Genomic DNA, 13,660 nt, shown 5'->3' on the forward strand with positions numbered 1-13,660 from the left:
TAGAAACTAAACATCGAAATATCATTATTCCTAAAGGTGTTCCTGTAAAGCATATCATAAAGTACCAGTAAAGTTATAAGCTTTCATATAGATATCAGTATCCGATGGACGCAACATCTCCGGATAGGTTCGGATCGTGAGTCATCGCATAAAAGTATACATTCATAATTTATCTTGTTATTGTTTATATAGTGACAGCAAACCCCGAAAAACTTAAATCAACATGTTAAAAAGTGTAAATGTATGATAGTTTCAATGTAATGTTGTCATTAGTGATTCAATTTTACCATTAAAAGTGATTTGAAGTGATGGATATTTTACCACGTTATTCTGACGTCATTTGCGAACACAGGTTCCGGTTACGGTCGGGCCGTTCTATTTACATAACGAGTGAGACAGAATTACTGTATTTTTTAATGAGAAGTACTTTTAAACAATTTTTGAGTGAAATGAAATATTGGTGTAAATATAAGTAATGAATTGCGGGATTGACGTCAATATCGTGGATATGAACGCAATAGGGCTAGTTAAAGAACCAATGGTTCTTCGGACTCTACCCACTTTTACCAGCTCAATTGCGTTAATGTCCCGATAATGACTTCAATCCCACAATTCATTCCTTAACTAGGCTGTGTGCCACATTAAACTACATTGCGTGTTTTCGTGTTATTATTAACATATGTTTTTGTTTCTCTATTTGCTGTTTGGCATTGTGAACCTTCTTAAATAATGAATAATGAGGTCTTGTCGTTTTTTCCTTCCAGACAATTATACTGAGATTTGTTTTCATGTTGATATACCTTAGTGTAATGATTTTAGTTTGCCTGATATGCGTGATATGACCAAATTGACAAAATACAGTGAATACGCTGTAACACTTGTATGACCGATGTGGTCAAACATTATGATCTTTTTTATAGCTATATATGTACGTTCAAATATATCGCATTTGTTATTAAACACGTTTATTTTAATTTAGATTTTAATTTAAGTTTTTGAGATATCTGAGTTGAAAATTGTTGCCTAAGGGATTTTTGCTGAGTGTGAACAATAACATTTTGGAATTGTAATGTTTTGTACTATGCATAGGAATTTAATGTTTTTATACTTAATATAGGCTCTGTCTCATTGTGCTGTTTTGCGGGTTTTCATTTGATTATACATCCTCTTTTTGATGTTTGGCTTTTAAACCTCTAAAAGGATTTATAATTAGGTCTTGTCATATTTCCTAACAGGCAATCATACCGAAATTCGTTTGAATTGAGTACAATGGAGCCACAATACGGTCGATTGTTTAAAAAGTCGGGCGGGCGGTTTGGTGGCAAATGTTTTTTTTAGCAAACTATTCCCACATTTGGAGAGGTATATCAATCTGATACTTTGTACAAATAGCCACCATGATGAATAGACGATCCTTTTCCATCGTAGTTTTTTGATGTTTCCTATTCGAGTAATGAGTTCTTGGATATATCTTTCGTAATCTGACCTCTGTCGAACTCGTCTTCAATTAATTAGCCCTGAAACATCATTTTACACGTTGATGAATGTCCAGTGTGACGTACTTCTGTGATAGCCCTTTATTGTTGTTGTTGTAAACGTTGTTGTTGTTATTTTATTTTTGTAGTCGTTGGTGTTATTGATGATTGACCATAATTGTTGTTATCCAAACATTTGACGTCATAAACCTGATCAGAAGGTGCAGAAGAAGAAAGTAGTTCAGGATACGAATGAAGCTTAAAGTAGCAATGCACATTTTGAAAGAAAAGCAATAACAACGACAATTATAGTTTTATTTAATGTGATTTTTTTTTATGAAAACTTGCGAAAAGAAGACTTTCTGATCGGAATTGTATCATCATTTGCTTTCAAAGTAATTAACCCCCTCTCAAATACTTCTAAACATTTACGAAATGGTTAAAGAAATTATATGCATATATGTTTAAACAGATTTTTAGTCATGCTTGTTTGCTGAATAAAATTTATGTTGTTGCATTTGTTGTTTTTGATGATCATGATACTGAACATGTGACGTCTAAAAATGCACGTCAAGTTTAAAACTAACAATATGGACTAATACGATTAAAACTGTTCATTGGTAGTAATAGTAAGCGTAACACTGTACACATTCCCACTCCAGCACATAATTAGGACATAATTATCTAATTATTCTGTCAAACAAGAAATAACATAACGCATCCGCACATGAAAAAGACAAAAAAACGAAAAAGACGCGAGAATATTTGGTATGAGCAATGATAGGCTTATGAGATAATAGTCAACAATTTATTTCGTATTTTGGCATCATAATAATGAAGTAATACGCGGCCGTAGACTTAAAAAAAAGAGTATTTGTAAACCAATATTCATCCTGATCGGACTATACATCCCTTGGATAAATAAGCCGGTACTATAACTTCAAGAAATATTTAGTCGTTGGTAAAGATCCCAATAAAACAAAAAATAAACGACTTTGTGAACAAGAAATCAGAAGTGATTTTCACACACCACGTTTGACAATGTTCTATATAACAACATTCATCATGAGTTTGCAAAAGTTAATTATAGGATTTATATCAATGCTGTTCATTATATATTCAATAAATGATTTGTCAAATGCATGATTCGATTACAATGACTATTTAAATTGATGAGAGAGAATTAATATATATTATGATACTTAAAGAAATTAAACAGTTGACGGGATAATAAAGGAACTGAACAAACATGCGAGTAACACCTGAGCAAGACACAATCGACTGATAAAACTGATATAATGAATGCATTTGCTACGGAACGTTTGTTATTCTAATTGAATCTAAGGTCGATATCCGTAATAAATACTAACGTAAGGGACGAATATACATAGGCTTAGTTAAGATATTGTAGTCTCCACGTTGTCGGATTCAACGCTAGAACATATGCATAGTGGTGTATTCGGTACTTACTGACATCAAAAGATACTTGATTGAAATATTATCCAGACACTACTAAATTCTGTCACCCATGAAGTCAGTCCCTTAACCGCGACACAAGATTGTGGATGTTCTAAATCAATTGTTTTAAATCAAATTCAATTAACATAATAATCGTTTTTCATGCAAACTAAGTCAACGGCTGATTTTCGAAGTATATGAAGAATATACACCACATTAAACAAGATATATATGTTTTCCTAGTTTTAGTTTAAATATTGAAGCTCCGTTTATGTTTACACCTGTCCAGTCATTGCGCGAGACAGAATTGTCGATGTTCCTAAACAATTGTTATAAATCAATATTAATGTAAATAAATAGCATATTTAAAAACAAATCAGGAATAAATCTCGAAAGGTTAAATGTGAACTCTCACAGATTGAACAATTTTACAACTTTTTAAAGTTTTGTCTTGGAACGAGCCATTTTTTGCAAAAATCCATGGATACAAATGATATAAGACCGCTGACAAAAAAATAAATCGCAGATTTTTATATTGCAGTTCAAAAATTATTGTTTTATGCAGTTTTCTTAAACCGTTCATAACGGTTTAAGCCATTAAACATTAGTTTTCGAACGGAAATATGCAAACTTGCGACCTGATCTTTTGTCAGCAATCTTTTATCATTGGTTTGCATATATTTACGCAAAAAAAATGCTTTTTCCAAGACAAAATATAAAAAAGTTGTAAAAACGGTAAATCTGTGAGAGTGCAGCTTTAAGCAGATATCAGTACATTAACAAAGTAAATGAGCAAATTATAAAAAATTGATAGACTGACGTAAAAATATAAGTTATTATTTCAGACAACTGTCATATTAGTATATTAGTATTAGTATATATTATTATACAGTGTAGGGTTTCAATACCCTCGTAGGTAAATTTTCTGTTCAGGGACATTCTAAATTTTGAAGCTTATTTTGCCTTACAATCAATACAGATCATCATCATATCATTCAAGACGGTTTCAATCAAACCCGGGAAAGGACGCACAATAGCCTCAAAGTAAAAGCACTTCAAACCAAACAAACAGACTCACGTCAGTGTCTGCAATTCAACGTCTTAACATGCAAGCTAGATTGAATGTCTATTTCATCAATAGCAAGTGAACAATGCTCATTTAGTTTGGATGTATCAGACGACCAGTATATATTATACACGTGCTAGACGCTCACTTCTAGCACAAATGACGCTTTGTCGCCTCCTCCGTTGGTGGAGGTATTTGTGCATTTTGACCAAAAAAAGGTTAGTTGTGGTCTGTTTGTTATCATGCTCATACATTCAACTTAAAGGCCAAATGTCAGAGCTCGTAATGGTATTTTAAATTGAAAAATAAATAAATTTCAAAACAAGTTTGATGTGTATACATGAACCTCGTTTAAAGTTGAAAAGTTGAAAAGCTTTAAATACGTCTAACATTTGAAAATTATCACTATTTAGTGATAACTAGTTCTAACGATCGACAAAACACTAGCTTTGAATCGATCCACATACCTCTAATCCAGACTCTAATAAACTAGCCACTCTGTCCTCAAAAATGATATTTGATATCCACATTGGATGTAAGAACATCAACATATTCATCTATGTCGTGGCAAATGTACGATTAACCGCAGAAGCATAAACTCATTTACTTTACAAATAAATTACACAATTACACAATTAAGTCACGGCCTAAATTCATTAAGCGCGAATAAGTAACCCTCTAGCTAAGCTCCGAACTAGTAGCCACATCAGCAGTAGTATTGACTAAAGATGCAACATCTTGTCGACACGGATGTGGACTTCTTGTCCGGGACTGATAGTCCTCTCGACCACTAGAGATGGACTCCACCCTAGATACAGGGGCGAAATCATACTTTACTATGCAGTAGGAATGCGGGCGTATATTATTCCCACACGTTTCCCGGGTATTCGGGAGACTACCCCTTTATGCATGTGTGTTTGGAAAACAGCCGATATGTGCTTATAAGCCTATACTGCCCGTTTCCGTAATAGTCAACCCCACAAACCTATCCAACAAACAACCAAAAGTCTCTTAAAAATACACCTTTGTGCTACTAACAGTAGCAGTGAACTTGGCTGCTTTCAAGAATATTATCAGGAAAATCTGATGCCGGGCATGTTTGTCAGATAATTTACTTGCGTTTTTGCACATATTTTTTTTTTAGTTTGGAATACAATCCAACTAGAGGTACCGTAAAACCTCATCACAAAAGGCATCAGGGCCATATTATACATACAATCTAACTTCGGAACTTTTCCCTCTTTCAAGGGTTATTCCTTTTGCCTCTCAGAAACGGCACCGTGCTGGTTTCTATCCAAGTACTGTAATTGAACGTTTAACATCGGTTTTCCTCTGTCTACAAAATGAAGCCAAATAAACTGGTATGAGCCAATTGTACTGTTTTCAATAATGGAAGGTATTGAAGAACCCTGTGTTAATGCCGGACGTCATATTTATTGCCGCGCCAAGTGGTTAAGTTCTCATGGTGATGTATGAGGGGTCGCATAAAAGTGGTCAGAAAAGGGGTAAGATACGATTAACCTCATGCTATCAACGATTCTTTTTCAAGTTCAGTCACTATATTATTTTAAAAATCAACAGCTAAGAGTGCTTGAACTGGAGAAACTTCACTTTTCTTTCGTATGGTTTATTCAATAATCACGCCTAACTAATCTCATTATGTCACTTAATCGCAATATTTTTAAAATGCTTCAAAATTCTGTCTTTAAATTGTTTGAGAAATTTTGGTCTGGTCATTATCGAGTAAGTCATGGAGTAAATATTTGATCCCAATTGTCTGGATTTTCAAAAATACACTTTAAGGGACTAGACACCAGATGATACAATTGCAACTAAAATGGAAAATTGTCAAAAACTGATATCGTTGTGTAAAACGGATTGAATCGTACTAACTAGTGTAGCACATCGCTAACGACACATTTATCTTTCGCAGTTTTTGCTTTTTTTCAGTTCAATATCTAGTAGGTTTGTCTACCCATTAAGTTTAAAAATAACGTCGGTTTATTGATCGACACTTATTATGTGACCTTCAAATACTAAAAATACACACAACATGTCTTCTCCCAAAAATCTGCTGCAAAACATCAAGCTCGATAGAAAACTCTTGAAAGAAATTACCACTGCTGAAAATGATAGCACGTTGGCTAAAACGTTCATTGATAGGTAAGTGTGTTAAACGATCAGGTGTCTTACATGATCTCGGGAAACATTCCCACTTTTTTAAACGGGGAATCTCAGCTAAGACAGCGTGTGAGACAATATGATTGTAATGTATATTCTTAAGATCATGTAACCTGAAATAGAGCAGCCACACTCTAGCATGTTTTGACATTTCTAGGCTTGTTGTGAGGAAAAACTGTTTTTGACAATTTTGGCGTCTGGTCCCTTTAAGTAAATTATATTTCAATTATCCTTTTTTTAAATTTAGATTTAAAAAAGCAAAAACTAGGTTATTATGGTTATTATAAAACCTACTTCCTTATAAGTACCACAAATATATAAATGAAATTATTATGCAATCCTATTCGAAGGGACGCAATGTTGTTTAAGACTTTGGTGCATTGACAACATGAGTTATTTATCTTTACATTTATAGCTGGCAAGTCAAACGTGATTCAGTGAGTGCAGTGGTTCGCGTACTTGTCTCTCGTGAAGGCTTTCTGGCCTCAATTTAAAGCCTCGGCGCTGTTTTGCCATGTTCACAAAACAAGACTAAATTTCGATATTTCGATTTTAACCCGTGGCCCTGACCCGTGACCTGTAACCTTTTTGACAAATCCACTGTTATGGAATGCTTAAGAAACCAATTGTGTCAATTTAGTGTTACCATTTCAGAGTAACATCCCTTATAAAAGCTTCTTATCAAAATGATTTATGCATTAGGTACTAGGGTATAACATATAGTGCAGTATGTAACGTGTAGGGCTGTAATGCTAAAGGTTGCGAGAACAAATCCGGGGGTAATTTGTTTGTTATTTATAAATTCAATTAAGTTCATAACCAGTATAATTTATTCAAAACTTTTATCCCTATTTTTTTATTGCTATCTATTTCATTTTTGTGCTTATCCATACATAGAACAATGTGAATCAAAGATATTTAAACTAATGATTTATAATAAATTATTTAATAATACATGTATTAATTTTAAATAACAAATCAGTTGTCGCCCTCGCTGGCTGTGTTTGCCGGAACCTTCGGTTTTCTCTTAACAGACGTCCGGCTGATAATTACAGGATCGAGTGACTAGTACTGGCGCTCAACAGACTACATATGGTCTTAACATTTCGGACCAATATAAAACTTTTATGGCAGGAAGACCTTCCTCTATTTGTTATTTAATCTTTGCCAGTCTGAACGTCAAGCTTTTCCTCAAAATGAAGCCTTAAATATAGCAAATAGTACGACATAGTCAACAAGTTTGTAACAAAAAATAAGTTTTTTGCTTGAAAAACAATCGTCACGCTCACAAAAATAATACCTTTTAGGTTTCCCCAAATGTTTAAAGGTTTAGTTCAACGTGGTTTGGCGGAAGTCGAATTGCCTTGTGTCCGAAAGAAACAAGAAAAACGTCAACAACAAATAGTGTTTGTTGTTTTATGATGGTTTCGTCGTGATGGATGTTGTTCTTCCTGAGCCACGTTGGTCATATATAGACCTGGACCTTGTGGTTGGCAGCATCGTCGAGCACAACCACTGAATATGTAGATAGGCTAGGAATCAGCATTCCTTGAAGCTAATCAATGAGATTTGCGTGATTTATTTCTGAGTGTTAATTTCCAGGCAAGTCTCAATTTAAAAACAAAAGGCCGCACCCGGGATAAACACCTGTCTGCTCCAAGCAAGTACAATCATTCGTTCGCCAGAAAAAAAAACAAAAAAAAAACACATTTGATTGAAATGCGTAACCGTTGATACAAAACATGACTATTTTATTTTTGTGTCGTACTGCTGCATGTTTGTACCTTACGACAATGGAATTTTAGTTCAATATCTGTATTCTTCCAACACGTGGGTACGATATATACATCACAATTGATTGCTGACTGTCTTCACTGAATATAAGGTGAATTATCAAGCATACCTGACCAATCTGTTTTTTATTGCGACTTTAGTAACAATCTATAGACACTATTGTACAGATAACGATATAACACCCCAACAAAGTGCGATATAATTAAAGGGAGTAAAATTCTACACCTAGCAATTGCAATCTAATTGTAAGCAAAGAAACTTAGTGCACGAGAAACACAATCAAAAACTGCTTGTATTTATGATAACCTCTTGAAGCGTATTGGAGCGAATTTAATGGAAAGGGAACCAATAGAAGGTGACCCGAATTCAACGAACAACAATTTTGAAAAGTATATTAATTTACTCTTGGTCTCTGTCGTACTAAACGGTAATGCATGAGAGTGTGATCCTGTATTGTGGGAGAACTGGTGTACCCGGAGAAATCGTAATGGTCTGACTAGGTGACCACAAATCAAACATACATTGGTCCATGGTAGAAATCGAACCCGGGACATATTGGTGAGAATAGAGTATTTTTACAGGATAACCGATAAAAGTGTCAATGTTTCACACATATTTAATAATCTATTACTGAAGGTAATTTCCTAACATTCTTAAAGGGCCAGTAGCTGTAGTTTTTTTCAAAATCATATGTAAATATAACAGAATATATTTAGAGAAAAAACATGTGATAAGTTTAAGCATAAATATGAAAATATTACCAAATTCAAAATTAAAACAAATGTTACACCGGTATCAAGCATTGGACCTGTGTACTTTGGGTCAGCAGGCGTTGACCGTTTCAGGGAATCCAGGTTGACGGATAATTGCCGAAGGTTTTATGAAACTTAACAGCACAACTTATCATTTTGGCAGATTTTTTTTCATTATTGCATTGATATTTGTAAACATTCTAACGTTTATGTTCGACTTAAAGACTTAAATATTTGAGATATGGCAGTTCTTAACACATTAAATGTTAAGAATTGGTCGGCGTGTGTGTGTTTCAGAAAATAATTCAAAATTAGTAATGAATTTGCTGCATTGCTCAGGATCAGTTAAATATCGATGATACAAATGTGTTTCATTTGTTGTTTCATTTGTTGTTTTGTTGGTTTGTAAATGTATCGTCATAGCCATGCAAAATGTTGGCTCAAAGTCTAAAACTTGTGCAGATATTCAGATAAACACAGTTTACCGGTGACAGTTATCCACGTGTGTAGCTAGACTTATATCTTTGGATATAGTTGTGATACAGCTGGGAAAACTATTGGTTTCCATATACCTCACAGAAAGTACATGATCATATTATATACAGATGCTGTACACTGAAATCACTTGTTAGTCGGACTAAAAACTGTAAACATGTTATCAAAACTTTGTGCCTTTGTACACCTCATTACGCTCCAAATGGATACAGCACCTTCCTTCATCGAAATCTAAAATCATAAAAAAGGTCACTTAAATTAGCCGAACTACATATATATAGTTCGAATAACTGCGATAGCGTATGATTAACTGAATATTTGAAATATGATTGAACTTAACGAAACAAAATATTTCCAATTATAAGTGTGTTAGACTGGCACAATATAGCACTAATTATTGGAAATTTCCTATAATGCTTGAATTGCTAATACTGGCCCACACCTGCAACGCCGAGTTAAATTACGGACTCCGATTTTTTGGAACTTAATGTAGAATTTATGAAAAATAATTATAAATACCAAAACGCATTATAACCTTCCTGAAAGCAATTTATGAGAAATAATTATTAATACCGAAACGCATTCAAACCTTCCTGAAAGGTCACATCTGAATTTAACCGCAGCACCTGCAGTGCTTGAGATAAGCGTCAATAGAGTATGAACATGCAACGTAGATAGTAAACGAATATGCAATTACAGCTAAGGCCACACCAAATTAAAATTTTGTTCCTCGGTTTTTTGCCAAAAAAAATTGGAGCGAGCGAGCGAAAAAAAAAAATAAAAAAAAATTGTCAGTTTTCATAAAAACCGCAGCGAGCGAAGAGCGAAAAATATATTTTTCCTTATATTCAATATAAATAAGAAAGATTGTTCAAAATAATTGCCCTTAAACCCATTTTAATGCCATCTTGAACTGAACCTCTAATGGACATCGGGAAAATGTCGGAATACATACTATTTATTCATCCGTGTTTAGTACAAACATTATATGGATAAATCTAATTCCTTATATTATTAAAACGTACTTTAATATGACGATCATTTATTATAATAAATAACCGTGTTTTTAGTAAAAAGTTTGAAACGACTTATATAAATCTACCTGAATCAGTTCAACATCATATGCAACTGTATTTAGACATTGATTTTGGATTTGTAAAAAATGATCACTTACACAGGCATCATCATCATCAAACATCAGACTCCATATAACAGACTAAATTTTGTTTTTATTATCACATAAATGCAATGACATGTGCTTATTAAAACAAAATGAACAAGGGTATTTTTCAGAGTACTTTTTTTGGTTATTTAGATGTTTTTATGCACCAGCAAATTGTATATGACCCCCCCCCCCCCCTAAGTCCGGAATAGCGGGGACTTTAACTTCCGGTCTAAAAATCCCGGGTAAAATACCCGACATGCAGGGACACACTACTGGTAAAATCCCTGCCAAATGGCCCCGCAACCCCGAATACCTATGTGAGGCCCATTCCCGACTATTTTCAATATGAAGACAAAACCACATTCACTAGGCACTGCGGGGCCACCTGAAAGGTAAAAACACAGCCAATTGCCTCTGCTGTCCCCGGTATACCCCTGTAACAAGGGCAAGTGGCGGGCGGGGCAGTGGTTACAATTGACATGTGCATTACAATCCCGGATTATGCTGCAAATAAAAACAAAATATAAGGTGATAAACTTAGGCTTACTTATGTTGAGGTATATCCAGACCAGTCTTTATATCACTATTTGTGGAAAGATATTTGTTCAAAACTGTTGTTTTGTCAGAATTTGATCAAAAATGAACTTGATACATCAATTTGGACCAAACAATGACTCATGTTCCAGTTAAGTTGACCTGTCCATCTTCAGCATCGTCGTAACGAGGTAAATTTTTGTCTCTTGTATTATGACTTGAATAAAAAAGTACTAAGTTGATCATTCCGATGTCCATTCAAAACGAGTCACTAATTACGCAATATAATCGCTACCAGTCTCAGATACACATGCTTTATTGCATAATGATTGCTTTAAATAAAGATCCTTAAGTATAACTGCCTCAATGTTGTCTAATAAACAAATAACAGCCATGTAAACCATACCATCTTTATTGGTGTCAAATCGGTAAGAAGCTGAAAACAGACAATAGTTCTCATATACATAGTGTTCCTTACAATATGTACTTGAATATTTTAACAAAATCTAAGTTAACTTAAAGAATTGCCATAAAAACACATTTGGTACGAACAGGTCATAGTCCGAAAGCGTACAAAAATTAATCGAGGAATTTCCATATAAAAACGAATTATTACAAACTGACACTTTGCTGAATTGTAAACTATACATTTATCTATCAAAATACACCAAAAATATGATAAAACTTACACTGTGCGGACTCTAAATGGACATTCAACATAAAAATCTTCTTTAACATGTGCGAAAACGTTTTTCTTACGAATGAAAAATGAAACCAAAGATAAGACAACTACCACAAAGTGAAATTACCGGCAAGACAAAACAGTTTGCATAAAATGCGAATATACAGTTCCATGACACTCCCCGTCTGATATTATACATCACTATTAACCAAAATACAATTGCAATGATTGATCTACCTTGAAAATATATATGGATGTGCCACCTTAATTCACACTTTCAGGGATCAAATACCTTAACATGAAATCAAAGATGTCTAAACAAGAGTAATTAAAAGAAAAAATCTAAATCAATTTGCCAATAATTATTCTTAAGTTTCAGAACAAAATGTAAGAAAATAATGTTACTGATTACATAAGACTCATACAAAATTCACAAATTTGAAAATTGCTGAACATAACTAGAAAATAATGTAATCTTACACTTGGTCAACAATTATTGTTACAAACATGACAAATTAACACATCTTCAATTATGAAGTTTCACTGATACACTGTCTTAAATGTCTAAACAGTTTATACGGTTACTGAACTGTTTCTAATCAGTTAATCACTTTCAACGAGCAATATAAGTTCACTTATTGGCCTTGTTAAAACAGTCAATTTTCCTTCGTTGTACATTCTCACACACAACTTTCGAACCTTTCCATCATCATTGGGAAACACCTTCTCAACTATACCGTATGGCCATCTATTTCTCGGGACATTGCAGTCTTTCACTAAAACGATATCATCTGGTTTAATGTTACAATGTTCGCGTTGCCACTTAGATCTCGTTTGGAGTGTTTGGAGATATTCAGACCTCCAGCGTTGCCAAAACTGGTTTGCGAGCACCTGGACACGTCTCCATTCGGATTTGTATATGTCCTTCAAAGTTAAATGCTCAAACTCTTTGGTCACGAAATCCACCTTCTGAGTCAGAATTGAGGATGGACTCAGTATTTCAGGAACACTACTGTCTGTAGCCACTGGAACTATGGGTCTAGCGTTGACTATAGAACACACTTCTACCATTAAAGTAATGAGTACATCGTGAGTGAGGTCTCTAATAGACGTTTCACAAAGCATTGAATTAAGTATGCGCTTCACTGGCCCAATCATGCGCTCCCAGACACCACCCATATGAGGTGCATGGGGCGGGTTAAATACCCACACAACACCATTACTTTTCAGCAGTCTATGAATTTCACCGTCCTCAACATTCACAGCATCAATACCTAACTCATTCACTGAACCTACAAAGTTTGTTCCTCTATCAGACCGGAACAACTTCACATTTCCATATCGAGCTATGAATCTTCGCAATGCGTTAGTGAAGGCTGAAGATGACATTTCTGGCACAACTTCAATATGGATAGCACGGATGGTGAGACAAGTAAATAAAATTGCCCACCGCTTACTACTAGCTTGACCGCCACGAGTCTTGCGGGTCACCACATTCCATGGGCCGAAGGTATCAACGCCAACATATGTGAATGGTGGAGCTGGTTCAACACGATCCTTGGGCAGGTCAGCCATGATCTGCTCTGCATGCCGTCCTCGAAGCTTTCTACACTGGACACAGTTGTGAATCACAGATGAGATGAGTCGTTTCGCCCCAACGATCCAGTACCCCTGAGCTCGAATAGCACCTTCTGTGAAGTGTCTGCCTTGATGTTGGACATTCTTATGGTAATGTCGTATAAGTAGAGATGCTACATGACATTTTCTTGAAATGATAGCGGGGTGCATCTCACGATTAGTCAGTATAGATTTCTGTAGCCTGCCCCCAACACGTAGAATGCCATCATGATCTACAAAAGGGTTCAAACTTGCTATAGGGCTACCTTTGGACACAGGTTTCCCATTGCACAAAGACATGTACTCATCTGCATAAGCTTCTTTCTGGACAGTTTTCAAAATGAATGCTTCAGCTTTCTGGTAATCAGTCTCAAAGCAAATATGCCAGCCATTACATTTCTTGGTGTGGTAAGATTCCGCAATGTGTTGTAAACAAGCAAT

At 34.8% G+C, this 13,660-nt stretch overlaps 1 protein-coding gene across 1 annotated transcript; it reads right to left on the minus strand.

Moving 5' to 3' along the window:
* Positions 1-12,205: 12,205 nt before the first annotated feature.
* Positions 12,206-13,519, minus strand: LOC128244343 (uncharacterized). The gene has a single exon (XM_052962358.1). The coding sequence runs from the start codon at positions 13,517-13,519 to the stop codon at positions 12,206-12,208; it is 1,314 nt and encodes a 437-aa protein (XP_052818318.1).
* Positions 13,520-13,660: the final 141 nt, after the last annotated feature.

Source organism: Mya arenaria, chromosome 8, assembly GCF_026914265.1.
Source record: "Mya arenaria isolate MELC-2E11 chromosome 8, ASM2691426v1".
NCBI lineage: Eukaryota > Metazoa > Mollusca > Bivalvia > Myida > Myidae > Mya > Mya arenaria.